This window comes from Ascidia mentula, chromosome 3 (assembly GCF_947561715.1).
Source record: "Ascidia mentula chromosome 3, kaAscMent1.1, whole genome shotgun sequence".
Taxonomy (NCBI): domain Eukaryota; kingdom Metazoa; phylum Chordata; class Ascidiacea; order Phlebobranchia; family Ascidiidae; genus Ascidia; species Ascidia mentula.
The window spans coordinates 6,258,023-6,276,293 of NC_138568.1; the positions used below are offsets into that span (position 1 = coordinate 6,258,023).

At 41.4% G+C, this 18,271-nt stretch overlaps 2 protein-coding genes across 2 annotated transcripts in view; one reads left to right on the forward strand and one right to left on the reverse strand.

Moving 5' to 3' along the window:
- The window catches only part of LOC145894162 (uncharacterized), a 31,058-nt gene extending 23,500 nt beyond the window's left edge, over positions 1-7,558 (reverse strand). Inside the window, exons 1-2 of the mRNA XM_082982639.1 lie at positions 7,132-7,558; positions 4,256-4,334 (exon numbers count right to left, since the gene is read on the reverse strand). Coding sequence (XP_082838765.1) covers positions 4,256-4,334; positions 7,132-7,458 — 406 coding nt within the window. The 5' untranslated portion in view covers positions 7,459-7,558. The remainder of the gene's footprint in view (positions 1-4,255; positions 4,335-7,131) is intronic.
- Positions 7,559-14,281: 6,723 nt separating this feature from the next.
- On the forward strand, positions 14,282-16,472 carry LOC145894287 (caspase-6-like). The gene is made up of 6 exons (XM_082982826.1): positions 14,282-14,558; positions 14,640-14,758; positions 14,824-15,012; positions 15,267-15,459; positions 15,538-15,618; positions 15,687-16,472. Exons 1-6 carry the CDS (start codon positions 14,465-14,467, stop codon positions 15,989-15,991), a joined length of 981 nt encoding a protein of 326 aa, XP_082838952.1. The 5' UTR covers positions 14,282-14,464; the 3' UTR covers positions 15,992-16,472.
- The last annotated feature ends 1,799 nt before the right edge of the window (positions 16,473-18,271 follow it).

The following is an 18,271-nucleotide window of genomic DNA, read 5'->3' on the forward strand; positions in this document are numbered from 1 at the left end:
TTTCAGCAATTAAACCAGAACAGGTCACGGCCAAAGCAACTTTGGTACTTCCCCTCTGACGTCAGTTACGTCACGGCCACCTGTCAATCAACTCCAGCGTGGCAAAAAGCTGGTGTTTGCGGCCAACGACAACAACAGTTTCTAACGAGGCCAATCCGCGTGAGCGGTATTCTTTCGAGCACCGTAAGAACGCACACAAACACGGAGGGATAGCGAGGAACCACGTCACCTCTCGGCCTGAGTTTGTTTACGAGGAAGGCACCTGTGTTGGCAGGGGGCGTCACATTGTATGAGTGTTTGTGTATGTGGTTATATCTTTGTGCTTTGTTTCTGTTGCGGTTCGATGACACCACGACACCACGAAAGAATGACAACAGATCGTTAAAATTATTGTCAGTTTTGAAACAATGAAAAAGATGATTTAACGCGCGTGGGTGTGGATAATTATTTATGAAGATGGTATTTCGGAAAGGCGCGCAATTTGAGTTATGCACGTCCAAAGTTCACGCCACTGAAATAACTTCATGGTTAACAAAGTCGCGAAGCAATATCAGAGCAAACACAGAAAATCATGCTGTAGATAAATCAACATTTCAACGACCTAATCGTAAACTTGTGCAAACAAAGAATACTCGTTTGGGGAAGGGCTCCGTATCGCGACTACCTCACACACGTTTAGCACGGGAACGCCCAACTAACTAGTTATCTTTCCAGGGTGCAAAACAGCCAAGGCCAAGGGTCGTAAATTCCAACACGGGCGCAGCTCCCAATGACAATCTATTTACAAACATCATTTAGCACGGTCGCCCGCGGACGCCTGTTGGAGGGTCATAAAGGGCAAAAACGACTTGCAGTCTTTTCCGTTTCGGCGTCCGAACACGAAACACGGAGAACAAAAGGTTCCTAATTATACGACAGTCGTAAAGTGAGGCGTTGAGGGAGCGAAACTGTTTCTAAGCCATCACCACCTGAGATCATTTTCACAAATGGCGGTCATTCGTTCGACGACGACCCGCTGACCGCCCTTTGTGTCCGCGTTGGAGTCCGATTTCGAAGAAGGGAACGCGATATACGACCATTGTGGCGATTCGGAAGCGAAAGTTTACCGGTGGGCGAACAAATAACCGGACAATACCGAGGCTAGTGTGTATTGGCGAAAAACATGATGCTACTACCTAGTTCTAGACAAGATAATGCGCCTGGATAAGCGCGACGAAAATATCTTGAGTTGTCACAATAAACCGCAAACAAACTTTTTTCTTGGTCGCTTTGAGTTTGGGAAGTGTTTGGTAATCATTACAGGTAAAGACCGTATGAAAATCAACAGCTTAAGGCCCGCGGCGCATCACTGTCGCCGATACAGTAACAAGTCAGTATACCACCTTTGATCCGACAAGCCTCCTAATCTGTTACAAGCACCCTTTGTTTCTGTTAGACAGACAAGAGGACGACACAAGTGGTCGCGATGTAGGTCGCACGGTGGGTGGTCACGTGGTATGGGAATGCGACTTGATTGGTTTATGGTTCACGAAATGCTAGGTACGTGTTTATGTTAGTGCCTGATTCGGTTGGGTCTAAATTCCCGTTTACGTTATTGCTGAGGCTTCAATGCGCGCCACGATAAGACACAACTAAAACGGCCAGATTTAAAAGTAACGTCATATTATGCAAGCCTTGTGTAAGGAAAACTTCCACCGAGACCATTAGTATTCCAAATATAACTTGCCATTTTCCCCTACATGCTTTCCAGAATGTTCTAACGCCTATCAGAAGACGCCAGCGGGAATCGCCCCTCTATAATACCGAGGGAGCGCTTACGTGTTTACGACGTCACGCACTTCGTTTAAAAGGTCGCGTATCTTGTCTGTGGAAGCGGTTCGTTTGCTCAAAGCTGCGATTGCAATCAACGCTGTCGGCACCACACATTCTTGTATGGAGACAAATGCCTGCTGGCGGGTTTACGACTCTGAGAATTATTGGGTATTTCGCTATCGCGTGTTTCATAATACAGCGTTAAAAGAGATGTTTCCTCTTGAAACCGCTATTTTTTATGACCCCTTACAAAACTGATGTTAATTAACCAGCGTTTTGTGGTCAATCTACCTAAGAAAAGGATAAGACAGCCAGTACCAGTTTCTTCGGCTGAAATCCACATTTACAAAGTTTTATCGTTGCCCCAAAGTGAGTACAACAGCAACTGACAAAAAAAAATAGTAAACTAACCACCCAACCACCTAGTCTCGGAGGTAAAAATTCCTTTCTTAATTTGCTCTGTGGGAAAAGTGCACTCGACCCTAAAGTATCCCCAAGCTACAGCCAGCCCCTATAGTCGAGACACCACAAAAAAATGTCCCTTTCCGCAATGACGTGAGTCACCCAGTGGGTTCGGTGAGATGGTTGTTGTAATGCAAAGCATGATTTTTTACATTTATTTGAATATGGGTTAGTCTTTCTGGAAACGCTGGCCACGAAAATTATGGTCTGGTAGAAATCGAGGTTGACGATGTCTGTATGTTAACGCGAAGGCTACTAGGATATCAACGCGAACGAAAAATTCAGATCTAAAAGATTTTATCGGCAAATTGGCAGAAAATGCCTCGTTATGTCTTCAAAGGCGACCTGTCGTCAGATTCCCATCTGATATGATCGTTAGTGTAACTGAGACACTATACGCGCGTGTGCAAGATGAGTGATGCCGTTTCGGGGACTGAACTACACCGTTATGTAACTTTATAGAGAGTGGAGTTTGAAACATTATTATTGCTGTCGCTAAGTGTGTGAATATATTGCTGGTTCTACCAAAATAAATATTAGGTCTCACAGATGAGGGTAAGTGTGCAATTGCATTGAATATCACTTCGAAAATGCGCGAAAAGCTATAACGCGACTAAGCGTATGGTAAATAAACTTCGAATGAGTCGCATCGCGTCTATTTGCGTCCGAGGATGTTGATGGGACGACCGAGGAGCGCAAAAACTACTTGCAAATGATCTGGCGACACAATAGAAAACGCTGCAAGAGGCACTCGAAGTGAAGGGGCGACCGCGCGCCCCAAGTATCCAATTCGATTTGTTCTGAAGGACATGCATCTCCGATTCGCGCGAGTCGTTACAGGTGGATAATACAGGGGGGTAAAAGAGAAAGGACCCAGACCAGAAAGCGGCAATTTTCGAAAAGGCGCGTTCCTTTGATGACGCATACCGCTAGCGACGGGGTGATGACAATAAAAGAATAATCGTTGCGTTGCTGGCTGAGCATTGTGTTTGGTAAGAATCGCTTGTTGCTCGTGTTTGACTAAGAACGTACTAAATGGCGACGGTGGCACGAATCGCAATTGTTCGACGGTGTTTCGCTTGACGGGGCAAATACCTGCGACACGACGTTTTGGCTTGTGGTTCGTACGTACATGGCCACCACTGTTGGACCAATTTTAAAAATTGTGTCAGACCAGCGTATGGTGTATTTTTTACAATGATAAAAAGTAACAAAGATACGGTTTATTGGATGGTAAATTTACCTTTCCATTTAAACTGTAGGAATTGAAAAGGTGGAGTGTAACCCAATCCCACTGTTTTTCCCAAATAAACAAAACGAATACTTTGATGATAGTGTCCGGTCACCTGGAATCCCAAGGTGGTCTTGATTTTTCCACGAATTCAGAATCAACAACACAACAGTATCGCTTCATTCCAGACAACGAACAAAAACTGCTTATCCATCACTGTCATACGGAACAAAGGGACAGATTTTTGATGGTACCTAACAAGACGTAGACCAATTGCTGACAATCGCTTCCTCTCCGTTTTCGCGATTCGAGGCTATTCGTTTACTTTAGCTTGGGTTACATGTCACAAGATCGCTTATCCTCCTTTTAGAAACGGATACGGGGATGTGACGATAAACATCTGCTTTCGACAACATTTCGACAGCCGTTTGTTGTTTGTGCGAATTGATTTTTATCGAAGAAATTAGGAATCAAATCGGACCTGGTTTGCAACACCCGGACAAAGATAGTAAAAATTTTTTCTTTTCACAGCCTGTTTGGAACGCTGATATTTTGCTATTTTGCTGCATTCAGGATATTTTCGTTCAAGCCCGTTTGAAGCAAAAACCAGACATGAAAAACTGTTACAACATTGAGTTTCATCACAGAACCAATGTATCATACATCGTGTAACCTGCGTTCCGACGTACGTTGCAATCGTATAGACTTGTATAAAAATAAGCAAAAATAAAGAAAACACAACTTCCATACCTTTGGGTCCTGGTGGACAAGTGCAGGATGATGGTGATCTTCTGAAGCGCAGGTTTACCGGCGCTGATTCAATAGAATTCTATAAAATAATACAAGACTGGTTATAATTCAAGTGCAACAAAGTGTGGTATTCGTCACAGTGGAAAGATCTAGACCACAAAGAACAAGCTGTGTTTGCGACAGTTAATAGTTGTCTTAAGGTCATTGGCAAAACTCCAAGTTTGCTCCAGACATGATAAATCTTAATCCGCGACAGTACTCGTCTTGTCGGACGAATTATCCCATGCGCTGGAGTGGAAATCCGAGAATAAGGCAATGAATCACTAGATTCATGACACCTTATCATCGACGTTGATGGTGGCATGACCCATTATAGATTGACCGCACACCGGCGCCCAGTAGAGACAGGCTGGGTCGTCACATGCGTTTACCGGCTTAACATCAACGTCTGCGGTCAACATCAGATCAATTAGGAGTAGTGGGTCTAGGTGAGCAAAGCATCGAGCATGCCTTTGAAGGGTGTTTTATATTTTTTTGTAATAAGAGCGGCGAATATGGGAAATTATAAATAAGAGGAACCACGCACTTTTCTTTAAAAAAAACGCATGTTATTTGCCTGAAAAAACTGAGCGCAAACTTAATTTTAGGTGCCTCGATCTGTATCACATCTACTGAAAATTTGAAACATCTAAATATATGTAATCTGGCAATCTATTTATGTTTATTAAAGTACAGCGAAAACATTTTGGCGAAACCTGTAGATGTCTGTTCATTCCTACCAATCATACGCATTGATTAAACGCTACCATTTGCCACCCATTGTCGCAATTTCGGCAGCTGTGACATAATCTTAGCGCATGTTTCCTGTTTAACGCAACCTTAGTTCAGTTGCTAGTTTTCTGTTTGGATCCGGGCACGCGCGACAGAGGATCGGAGATCGCACCCACGGTGATAATCCGTTCATCCGATTACTGGTCATCTCATTGGCGTAAATTCGTGCGGCTTGGCGCTACCTTGATGTCCTTGAGCGCTAATGAGGTAATATTTCCGCCATCCTGGCATCAGCTGCCAAGCTGCTTGCCTGGTTTGCTCAGCGCGCCGTGATATCTATTACGCAAGCGGTCATCGGACAAATTGCACACGTACGTGGCGTTGCGGGGACGAACGTTTGATTCTCTTTAGTGGTTCAGGGGAGTGAAAAAAATCATGTTTAAGGTAATCTTAAAGTAAAGTCAATTTTAGCGCTTCGAAAGGCGCTACGGAAAGTCCATAGCGAATAAACTGCCTCAAAGTTTATTTTCGATCCATTCCCGTGATCTCCATGGGAAAAACGATGTAGGCAAAGTTGCACAGGCCCCTCGCAAGAAAAGGGCCTACGACTAATCCCCGCTGTAAACCCTTGAAAATGTCGTCCCAACAACAAGACCGGCGAGCTCGGTGAGGATTAACTACAAGACTTCGGCGCCGACTAGTCAATGGTGTTGGAGATTTGTACGGTTACGAGTGCAGCGATGTTTTTTACCTTTTGGCCAAAAGCATCTAAGACTACTTCGGAGATTTGGTGAAATCATTTCTAAAAGTCCTTGACATAGGGGCGTAAGAAGCCGATTTCGGGACTTTGTGCGTATTCCGTTAATTTTTCTTCTTTATAGCTGCAAATTCGCTGATAAAATTGCTAATGAGGAAAACGACAGTTTTACATTAGGTTCGCGTGCATTTTCGTGAACGACAGCTTATCACCTTGGCACTGACCCCGCATCAAAATTTGAAACACTCCGGTGTTACCGATATATGAATACTCCGTCGAACGAAGCGAAATCAAACAACAGTCTTAGGCAGACCGTAAAACAGTTCACGTTTCACAACTTAAGAGCATTTGCAAAGTCAGTGATTGAGGTCTCTTGCACTAAGACTTCTGGCAAGGCGCTGGAATGTTATTTACGTCGACTGGCATGGCATGCAAAGAGTTCTCGGGCCCGTGGAGTGTCAAATCCCTGCGGGCAATACCATCTACAATGTGGACTCTCTTATGTCCCACATAACTGCATACGATGACACAATAGTCACAACCGAAACATTCCTCTAATGCGTTCTGGCATTGCGCGTGGCATTAGGTGTTTGCTTCCCTGGGTGTTACGTAAAGCAATAGTATAGTGTGCAAGAGGGGGTTAGGTTGGAAGGATTTCTTGTATCGCAACAAAACAGCTCCGAGGCTGAAGATGGGAGAACTTAAGTATAATTACTCACAGTTGGTTCATTTTCCAGCGGCTTAACGTACACAAAAAGCGCATTGTTTTCGACTGAAAGCGTAAACAACCATGCGGTCTTTCCAGCTTCGCGTACAGAAGCTAGTCTTTCGACTACAAAAGTTTAAAGCAAACCCGCCAAAACCGCGAACCGGCGGTGAAGCCGAAAGGTTCATTCTTATATCCAAAACAAAACCAATCGCCAAACACGCTCAGGTTCCTGTTGTGAAAGATTACTGCCAGCCAGCTGAAGAGCTCTTACGAACCGCGGGGCAAATATCGAAATGACCCAAAACAAAGCGGCGACCACAAGTTCTAAACGTACGTTGCCTTGCTTTTGCATACACAGTGCTGTAGCTTTGAAAACCGGCATTTGAGAATTCGGCGCCAAGTCAAAATGGAAGAAAAACATGCGGTCGAAGTGGTTTTGGCCTCTCGGTCTACGTTTACATTTTATTTTCAACAGTGGGACGCAATGCGGTTTGAGGCCGGAGGCTGGACGCCATTATACCCAGTTTCTTCTCACAAATTGAGTCATTTACATTTGAAAACTAACAGCACAACGAAGATAAACGCGCGAAAAACATTAGATTTATTGCCTTTATTAGCGTGGAGTGAAATTTCTCTTACCATCTCGTCAACTTTTGTCTGAAAGGCGTTGAGTCGGGTGGAGAGGCGGTCGACGGTATTCAGGAGGCCGGAAATCGCGTGCTCCTGGTCGGCAATTTTGTGCTGGTAACCCTGGCATGAGTCCTGGAGTATCCGGAAGCTTTCATCATTCTGGAGGACTCGGCCGGCGAAGAGAAGTGACGTGAATAGTGATCCAAAACATGTCAAGCAAAGCACTATGGCGGTTACGAAGTGGCCGACGTTTGATTTGCTTTCCCGTCTTGACGTCACGCCGTGTGATGTCATGTTTCCGCTGAGTGACGTATCGCTTGCGTCGGGATAGCCCATTGTTCAATTTTTTGGGTTTGGAACTTAGGCTTGTCTCGCGCTTTTCGTATCTTGCACTAATTTGTATGAAATATATCAACTCCACACACTTGAAAAAACAATTTCTGTCAAATGTAAAAAACGTTAAGTTTAGAGAGAAAATTTACCAAGTCCATGTATCACTTGCTTCGTCATAACCTGGGATTAAAAACTATGTTTACACTGCTTGAGTCTAGCGCAACGCAAACATCCAAGATGTTCAAACTTCGTGATTACAACGAAACGCAGATAACGGATGACTAAAGGCGGGTTTAACGCAAGTGTTTTCATAGCTTGTTATGCGCAGACCTAAACTATGCTCTTTCACGTCGATATATTTCAGTCAAGCATGTTTTAAGTGGGCCTCCCACAGTATAGCGAAGACCACCAATACAGGAATATGTTGCTTTTTTTGCCGTAAGTTATCTGGCATATGCCGTGCGATCGTGTTCTTGGCAAAACGACATCTATCTCACGTCAGAACTTACACATACACTCGTGCTGCGGTCTCAACAATAAGGCTTTCCATACTTCAGGGAACTTTCCCAGATAGGCTGCAAAACTCGTGTCTGAGCTCAAAGGCGTTCAAAGCCGTTAAAGCGCAATGTTTGCACGCCCACGCAAACTGTACTGGCATTAATCCTCGCATAGCTTTAGGCCTTGATTGCATGTTGAATCAGCCGCAGAATGACCCGCTACGCTTTCCGATCTCCGCGATTTCTCTCTTCTTGTCTGGGTAACTTTGAAATAGCTCTGGCAGCAGTCCAAAGCGGAGCGCGGGCCTTACCGCCCAAGGCTCGTCCTTGTCTAAAACTCGTCGAGTGCCTTGTGTCATTCGCCAAACGTTTGCGGGCACCAATATAAACGAGGACGCCGCGTTTTTTCCTTTCCAGTCTGGAAAAAGAGAACTTCTCTCGCCCAGTCTGCGGCCTCTTATCACCGTCCGTTGCTTGCACGTGCGGCGGCTGGGGCTGTAATTGGCGGGTGCGGCGGGGGTGCAAATTGCCCCCTTGTCAGGAGGTTAATTGCGCATCGTCCCTATCTTCGCCCGCGATCTCGAATGAAAGAACTCGTTACAATCGGTGTCTGTCAAGTCTCTTTACCCGTTTGCCTGTTTACGACTAACTATACAGAGGCGTGGAATGTTTTTTCACCGTTAAACAATTAACGAGTACTTAAAGCGGTCAATGAAAACAAAGTGGTTCGCTTTGGATATTTCTGACTGTTACATATTTTATAAATTGCGAAACAAAATCGCCGCTTCGAAACTGAACTAACAAACAAAACACAAAAGAACAAAAATCACTCTAACCTCTCGAGTATATCGCGTTGCATTAAGACCACCTCATCGCCTACAGAAACCGTAGGTTGGCGAAAGAAATAGCATAAACCGCAAGCGCTTTTCTCAATAAAATCACACACTTCAGGCAACGGATAAAGCAAACTCCCCATTTTGCCCAGCGTGAGTCAGAATGCGGTGCCGGGCGAAAAAACATCGGAAATCCCCCGCCACTGATACGACGCCGAACCACAAACCGCTGATCCACTTCCGATAGCTTGTGGAAGGGGGCGGAAACCATCCGATCCACTGCTAAGGCTACGGGAGTTTGCACGCTTCGCTTAATAGAGGAAGAACTGGAGACAACAGAGGTATATGCGAATTGCTTTCAGGCGATAAAAAAGCGGCAAGCATTGGGTAAATGTTGGTGTTAGAGGTTGTAAACTATGGAAAATAGCAAACCCATAGAAGTAATTATTTACATGAGATGTTGTACTCAATGTCGCTGATGATGAACCTCGCCTTATACATGCGCAAATTACAATTTTATTGATTTTCTCGTCCATGGAAAACACTCTTGCTGTTGATATATTCACCACTACCAGAACGAAAAAGAAAATCTTGTACAGAAGTGAAACAAGAAGTTTTTGCAGAGTAAATTACATCTTACAACGAATGCATTAAACATTCCGGCGACACCGCAAATCGCCTTTGACATCCAACACGACATCCACATTACTGTCTGCAATCGGATACTGTGAACACGTGAAAACACTTTTGAGCTCTGTAATCACGCTAGGCGTAGGCGGTCATTGCGGTCAAGTTTTCGAGGTCTAAGCGGTGGCGTACACATTTTTAATATCGCCTTCCCGGCCAGGTCTGTCATTTTACACTGCAATAATAATTCATACGCAGCTGTTTTGGGCGACACTTCAAGGCCCAATGCATGCCTAACTTTCGTGTTGCGCAATTTGACCGTTTCGATTGCTTTGTCTCGACAAAAAATTAATATTGCCGGAGCGTATGGAGTCATTTAAATTGATATTTGCCTTTTAACTAGGGTTGGCATACTGTCCTTATTTTTAAGATTGATCCTATTCCTTATTTCGGTCTTGGTGGCGTTGTTTTCTAACTGTTTCAATACCAATGATGGCAAATAAAAGTATTTTCGTTTTTTTCCAACTTGTTTAGTGGGACATCCTTGTGATGGGAGACAACCCACCCTAAAAAATAGGTCACGATATTTTTCGAATGAAAAATGTCCATAAAATCATAATCATGCAGCACTGTCAAAGAAAATGCATTCTCCCCTTTGTCGCCCTTATTATAGGTTCCTGTTTGATGACAGCCCTATTTATGACCAGTTGTGGCATTCGTAAAGTTTAATAAGGGGTTCTGTGAAGAAAATATGGAACAATGTAAGCAGGTTGCCATTCTTACATACGTACGTAAGTTGATAGTGTTATATCTGAGTTAACCTGACTGCAAATTGTAACCCTGTAAATTACTTTTAATTGTCGTTAGTATTTAGTACACAACTACATTTTCTGTTGTTTGGTCCAGCCAGGTATATTATTTTCAGTCGATATTGGTTATGTTTTTATGAATAAATCAGCCAGTATTGAACAAAAAATATTTTTTACCGAGGCGCCAAAAATAGTAGACCCTGCTGGACGAAAAACAACCCCCAGTGTCATAAAAGTATCGAGCCCTGTGCTCTGACCTTGTATCAGCACGCGACCTCATTGAAGCACTGTTACGTCACAATAGGCGAACAAATATTTAAGAAGTTGGCGATTGTTTGAAGACAAACACATTTGGGTCCCATAACACAGCTGTTTACTCGTGTTAGCGACCGATTTCCTATGTTATGATACACAAAGAAACGTAAGGCGTTAGGCGTGAAGCAAAAGTTTCAATTTAAGTCGAAAATTTTTTTGAATTAATATCTCGCCTGTGGTACAAAATTTAATGGACTGTGAAACTGAATCACCAGGAAAAGCAATGGTATTAAATGTAAACAACGCAACACAGAAACACCTTTCTGCGTAGATGGAATTATTTGTTAACGGAATCATTTGTAAGAATAATATATTGAGTTAGACCGTGTGGTCGAAAGTTTGTCACCACCTTACTGGATTGCATGGAAAATGTGAACCGCTACGATAAAGGCAATCTCTTACAGTACAGCGCACTTATTTCAAAAGTTTGCTTATCGCCGGAGAGAGGGATCATCCAGATCCAGCCATTTTTCTTCACGCATCAACAAACATTGTCAATAAACCATTTCATAAGGTGGGTTTATGCTCGTCCCCCCTGAGCCCCACCAGTTCGCGTATAAATTATTTATAGCGAGGCTCAGCCACCAAAAGAACCAAACGGTTCCTCAAATGAAATTGGTGCCATAGCGCGTGGCCCTGTTGCTTGGCAAACAAACGAGGTCAAGAACTTTTCAGTCGGCTGGCTTTACTTACATCTGTCGTTCGGTGGCTTGACAAATTGTCTGCGCTCCTGCCTTAATTAAAAGCTGACCGAATATGTACATTTTTCTCAATATTTGATTTTCTGAGTCCTTGTTATCCAAAATTATGCTCCTAGAAAAATTATATTTTTGAAGATTCAGTTTATTATCGAGATTTATTATTATTTATTTTGTGCGAGAAAGATTCCTATAAACGTAAACGGTTTTCTTGAAAAGTGTGATGTCAAACCCAAAAGTCATAAAAAATGTAATACCTTGTCTTCAAAAACAATTGGCAAACTGTTTAAATAATTTCTTCATGTTTTCTCCGAATCCCAGGCCCACATAACAACGTCAATCAAAACCCAAATTTGCGCAGATTGTTGACACAAAGTAGCCCCGAGTGCATCGTCACTCGCCGCATAATGACCCGCAGTGACCCCGGCAATTAAACTGTCGCAGTCACATTGACGAATCGGAGCTGAATGTCAAGATTGCGCAATCGCGTCCAGCCAATCAGAGACGAACAAAGGTTGTTTGTTTGTTCTTCGAGCGGTCGTTTGAAACACTTTCAAGATGGGTCAATTTTCCTTCATCGAACACGTCTTCCCAGAATCGAATATCGTGATAAAGGTGAATATAATTGTTCCGTGGCAAGATGATGCGTTTGCACTTTGAACCCCTACCATTAAATGAGCTGCAAATGACCTGATATCATAAGGGTGGAATTGGTTTTCGTACATCATAAATTATTGGCAAAATTTTTTTTTGAAATCTTTTAGAAGTTTATGCAGGGCACAGTTGATATTGGCTTAAATATGAATATTATGAATCCGCGCGAGAAACACATGGGAATATCGGCTTACGACGAGGATTCAAACTTACTGTATTTTATTTTTGTTAGTTTTGTAGACATTCACGGTTAACAGATAGATCGGTTATATTTTCCACCATAAACCGGGTTTGGTGCAAGGTTTCCACTTTCTCCACTTTGGCGAAGACCACTTGATAAGACCGTTTACATTTATTCAATTTGCTTTTTCCGGCAAGCAATAGTTATCTTTGCGGTCTTTGACGAGTGTACTATGCGAGCACGAATTAAAATATTATTCAGCACGCTGGTGGGGAAAAAGCTATGAAAAAAATATATACTCGGAAGCGCCACCTAACGGCAAATTACCTCAAACAAAACTCGACACTTGAATTCATATTACAAAAAGCAAAAGAAGATGTAAGTTTGGACAAGATAAGTGGTATAATAATGTTTTGGTTGTAGAATGTCATACAAAGAATTGGTGAAACTGCCTAACATTCACAAAACGTGATGTTTTGAGGATATATCCAACCGGCATACGAATAAAATAAAAGAGATAAGTATTTTTGTTTTGAGCGATCGTTGGGATTTGGTTCAGACCTCCAAACATTCAAGCGTAATTATTAATTGTTTTGGGCCTCTCTCTTCGTTCATTTTCGGGAATGTCCTTCTGTTTTCAGTTTAGAGCATATTCGGGAGTATGACCAGCATACATATTATTGTTCCTCGTTAGTGGAAACGCAGGTTTACTCGATGGGCATTAAGCTTCATACACTGGAGGTGGTTGGCGTGGGAATGACTAATATCAGGATGTCATGACGATTGAGGTTTTCAAATAGTTATCACAACAAACACTTAGTTTTTTCTATGTTTTTTGTAGTGGGATGCGGAAATCGTTGCAGCCGCGCGAAACACACAAGCCATGAACATCTACATTCTCGAAAGTGCTATCTAACGGCGAATTACCTCAAAGAAAACTCGACACTTGAATTGATAATACAAAAAGCAAAAGCAGATGTAAGTTTGGACAAGATAAGTGGTACAACAGTGTTTTAGTTGTAGAAAACCATACAAAGAATTGGTGAAACTGCAACATTCATAAAACGTGATGATTTGTGGATCTGCCCAACTTCAGTCCAGCCCACAATTACATATCCTGTTTTACGTTATATATTAACATTTGTTTCTTCAAGTCATCTCACAGTTGACTGTGAAAGTAAATACAATTTTTCTGGAACGCGTCAAATGAAACAGAGTATGTGATGATGTCTATGATGTGCTTTGTTCGGAAATTATCCTTTTAAAAGCTGGCCAAGACACTGCAATGCGATGGAACCTTTTTGCACAACAACAAACTTGTGACCGATATAAATAAAGCCAGCACACGAACAAAATAGTAGAGTTTGAGTATTTTTGTTGTGAGCGATCGTGGGGATTTGGTTCAGACCTCCGAGCATTCAAGCGTAATTATAAATTGTCTTCTCTCTCTTCGTTCATTTCCTGCAAAAACGTCATTCACCAATGACTGTCATTATCGATATGCTAACGTGATTAATGCCTCTTTTTCAATTTAGATCAAAGCCTGTTTATATCAAGCACGCAGAATTGCACAGCATTTGTGGAGCCAATAAATTACAGAATGTTGTTGCACTTAAAATATCAACGCAATAGTGTTTCAAGCAATGGCATGATTGGCAGGATCGCCCCACTGCGCAGGTCCTTACTTGGCGACCACAGATATCATATCACTTAAAATGTGTTATGTATGTACCTACCAGCTAAAGAGGTTCAAAATCGTCAAAAGCGCAGGTTTTGGACGTGGCAGTTATACATTGCAGTTAATGATGCAGCACTCGTAGCATGTGTGTGGTTTGAGGTTGGCGTAACGTGTACTGGTTAGTTTTATTGTATTACATTGAACAAAAAATAATTGCTACCACTTATTACATATTATTTCACATTTAAATGCACAAGCTTTCTGGCAACAAATTTTCTGTTCAAATTTTTAACCACATTGTTGGAATTTTTGTCAATCCATAAGAGACCGACTCGTATATAGTAGTGGGCGTTCAACTAATCGACCGTTGATGTCGCATATAGCTTAAAATAACAATATTTCATCATGGACAGGTGGGCATCATAGGCGGATATGACAGTTGTGTATTGCGTACTATTCCATTAATTCAGCCACCAATGCTTTGTTCCACAGTCGATGAACACATCGCATAAGCAAAGAAGGTGATTTGAGGTCGGATGCATTGATATAATTGCGTTTGCTTCAGCTGAACAGAATGGTTGAAATGTGAAAGCTTTTGTGAAGAAATCAATAAAAAATAAACTTGTTGCACAAAAATAACATTCAATAAATTTGCTTTCGTTACATATTTAGTTACAAAAGTGTAGTCAGTTCGTGAATAGAACCTTCTTTCAACCAATGTCAGTGAGCCAGAGTAGCCAAGAAATGGACCATTATCCAAAATACAAGAACATCGGAGTTGCCCATATATTCAACAATACATACTTTCAGGGTAAGTAATGTTTGAGGGGCCCGGGGTTATTTCAATACTTGGTGGTATATGTGGAATATTGGGTCGGATATATGGTTTTAGGCCTGAAGACGCAGAGAAGAGGAGCTGAAAGGGACGTGTATGGATTGACAAAATTACTCAAAAAACTTGGTTACAAAACAACGCCCCACACTGATCTACGTTTATCGGAATTCAATGAGGTGAGGTTCTTGCAAAAATAACCTATTCACGACCTAACCCAGGAAATCCAAATTTGTTATTCCAGATATTAGACGATATTGCCGAATCTGATTTGTCGAATGAAAGCAGCTTAATTATGGTCTTTGCCTCTCATGGCGATGGAAGTCATTTTCTGCTGAGTGATGGAAGATACTTTATTGATGACATTTTCAACAAATTTCGGGGACACAACTGCCCAATGCTACTCAATAGGCCCAAAGTTTTTATTTTTCAGGCACGGCTTTACGCACATGATGTTTTTACTTTGTTAAAACAGTTTAAGTGACAAAGCGGTTGTCTGTCATTATCTGATACGAGCGCAGTCGTCTGATATTCAGATTTGACAAAAACTGCTATATCCGTGATTATATGGGCAACATATGAACTAGTTTTTAGTTGTCAATTCACCCAATATACTGTAGGCCCCAAACACTATTGTTTTGTATTTATGTATATACACAAATATATTAATTTCAAATTATATTCCAGGCGTGTCGTGGCCTGAGATGTGAGGTTCGTGTACAACAAACCGAGCATGTTGTACACGAAACAGATACCGAACCTCTCTCAGGGGAAGGATCTTGCAACGAAACTATGCCTGATGTTGTGTGTGAAGACGGGGTTGGAATCAAATCACTACCCGCTGGGTCTGATTTTCTAATTTGCAACTCTTCCTGTCAAGGTTTGAACTGTTTTCATATGGAGTCTGACTACGGCAAAGACTATGGTTAGTTACACTACCTCTTGACACTTTCCACAGGGTATGCTTCATATCGCGACGTCAAAAAAGGTTCGTGGTACATTCAAACCCTGATTGATGTGTTTCGTCAATACTTTGAAGGTACAATAATATTATTTATACATTATGTGGCTATGGATATAATTTGCCATTTTTTTGTTGCAACGAAGGACGTTTACCCGATCACTACGACATTACATGCTTGCTCACAATCGTGTCCAAACAAGTGGCCGAAATGGAAGGGTTAACCGAATGGGGGAAAAACATGCGAAACGACACCCGCCTGGACACTGTAACAGGAGATGATCTCCTTCTGAAGCAGATGCCAGCATTTACGTCCAGTCTAACCAAGTTATTTTTTCTGCCACAACAGCCTAGTCCAACACTTAGGGGTCAAGGGGGTATCACGAAAAACCCGATAAACGAAAACAAAATCCCTGAAAAAAAAGAAAAAGTAGAGGTGCACTTTAACTGACTAAAAAGCCAACACCATGTTATAAAAATCGTTTTGGGAGACCATGTTATCAATTGTAAGACCTTCTTGCCTCAAACCTTATCAGTACGTACACTTTAAATATGCTAGAAGGACCAAAGAATTTTTAGACTTCAAATTTTAGGAATTAATGTTAATGTTGGAAGAAAACTTAATTTCGGTTGTTTGTGTGATTACGTTGATTAAGTAACACACATGTCTTTCCGCAAACTTTGTCCAGAGGCATTATGCGTCCTATCAATATATTCTTGTTGTACATATTAATAACACTCACCAATGACAAACAACAATGTCATTTTGTTGATTTGGATATCACGTAAATTTGCTGCTTGTTGTTTTGTACTTTTACCCGATTCTACATTATTTCATCAGCATGTACTACGACATATTTGTTCAAAATTAATTTGTAAAATTTTCAGTGCATTGAGTTCCAGCGATAAATATATGTATATTAATCGGAATAAACGACTATGGTTATTATATTGGTGTGGTAATTTATAATGGGCATATTATTAATCCCGGGGTGGACAGGAAGTATATTTTTGAGGTCATGGTTATCATGTACAAACGTACTTGCAACCGAACTATTAACACATAAATAATATTATAGCGCTTCCTCGGACATTGACATTCGTAGATATTATAAATTGTACAGTAGAAAATAACTACTATAACTACTTCCGAAAAGTTCCTTGAATCCGAAAAAGACGAGCTTGATTTAACAAAGACGTTCAAAAAGATGATTTACGAAACGACGTCCTTCACGATTGTCAAATCCGTGCAACTGTCAAGTCGTTCATTTCCACTTTTAAAAAGCTGTATCTTTAACGAGTTGATAGGCATTCTACTAATGCCAAGTCAAGTGATAAGTGATAACGAAATTATGTTTGGACATTGCTTTGTATGTACCTGACTGTATGCCTTTATACGACTATCTATAGGTTGAATTCATTATGCAGGTGTCAATGTGTATAGGCTTGTATGTTAATCTTGCGCTAACAGCAATCAAGAAATTTAATTCATCCTGCGATGCCATTATAGGTTTGAAACTGACGTGTTTAGAGTAGATATTTGTTCCTTTCATTGGCGAAAAAGTATTTAAACCGTCTGGGGGCTTGCCGGTCTAAAATATGTATCTTGACTCGAGCTGTATTACGCGTGATTAGGTCAATTGCATTTCAGCATAAAGCATGAAAAGTACTCGTTTTGGTGCAAGCAGAATTTCTGCGGCAAGTTTTTTTCTTTTGTCGGTTTTTTTTTGCCGCAGGGTGTCGCCCTTGGACGCAACACTATAAAGGAGCTGATGGATCTTGTAATATAACATTATTGGAGGTTTCTTTAATGAGTTGTTATGAGTCAAATATTTTCTAACAAACAAACAAGCACCAATCAACTCACCTGATTCTGAATTCTGTAACATCGATGGTCTACATACAAACCACACAATTTTTCTTGAAAGTTGATTTTTAGTTATGTATTCCTGCAAGCGGGTGACACTCAGATATAATTAACATAGACAAAGCGTACAACAAGAAGTGTGTCCACGCGCGAAGTTTGCCTTCGTCTAATCGAGTATTCTATCCAGTGTAAAAATTAGTTTTACTCCACCGCTCTTAATAAAACTCTAGAAGCCCCAAAATTAGTCAATTTTTTGATAAAGGTTATATTTCGCGTAAGCATAACATATATACATTGTAGAGTAGAAGGCGGGACGTCTCATTGCTCAGCAATTTGCAATGCATGCCTTGACTGCGATGCCAGTGAACCTTATATGCATTGGGGTATACATGATATTAACACAACAATGGAACAAAGCGTAGACTAGACCTAAGCAGCACTCTTTTTTTTTTTTAAATATACAAGCCGATATATGGGAAGACGTGCAATTATTCATGTACAATTTTTCCAAATAACTGTGTTATCATTAGAGGAAACCTGGTGAGTACAGCTTTATTGGAATGCCTACTTCGGCAAGAAGTAGAGCTTTCTCAATGTGGAAGTGAAGATTGGCATTTGCTTGGCAGTTGTACCATGATATTTCGCAGACCATTCAGCAACTTGATATGACACCATGGTAAGTAGACGAATGAAATCACTTCCATCCTCCACTTTTCCTTCATGCGAAAGACTGATGTTAAACCTTCCATTTTAAACAAACATTTTGAAACATCTTTTTAACACACTTTGTATGTCTTTGAATACGTAATTTCTATACTGTTGTAAATGGTGGATAAATTCACTGCAGGGTTGCGTAATGACAAT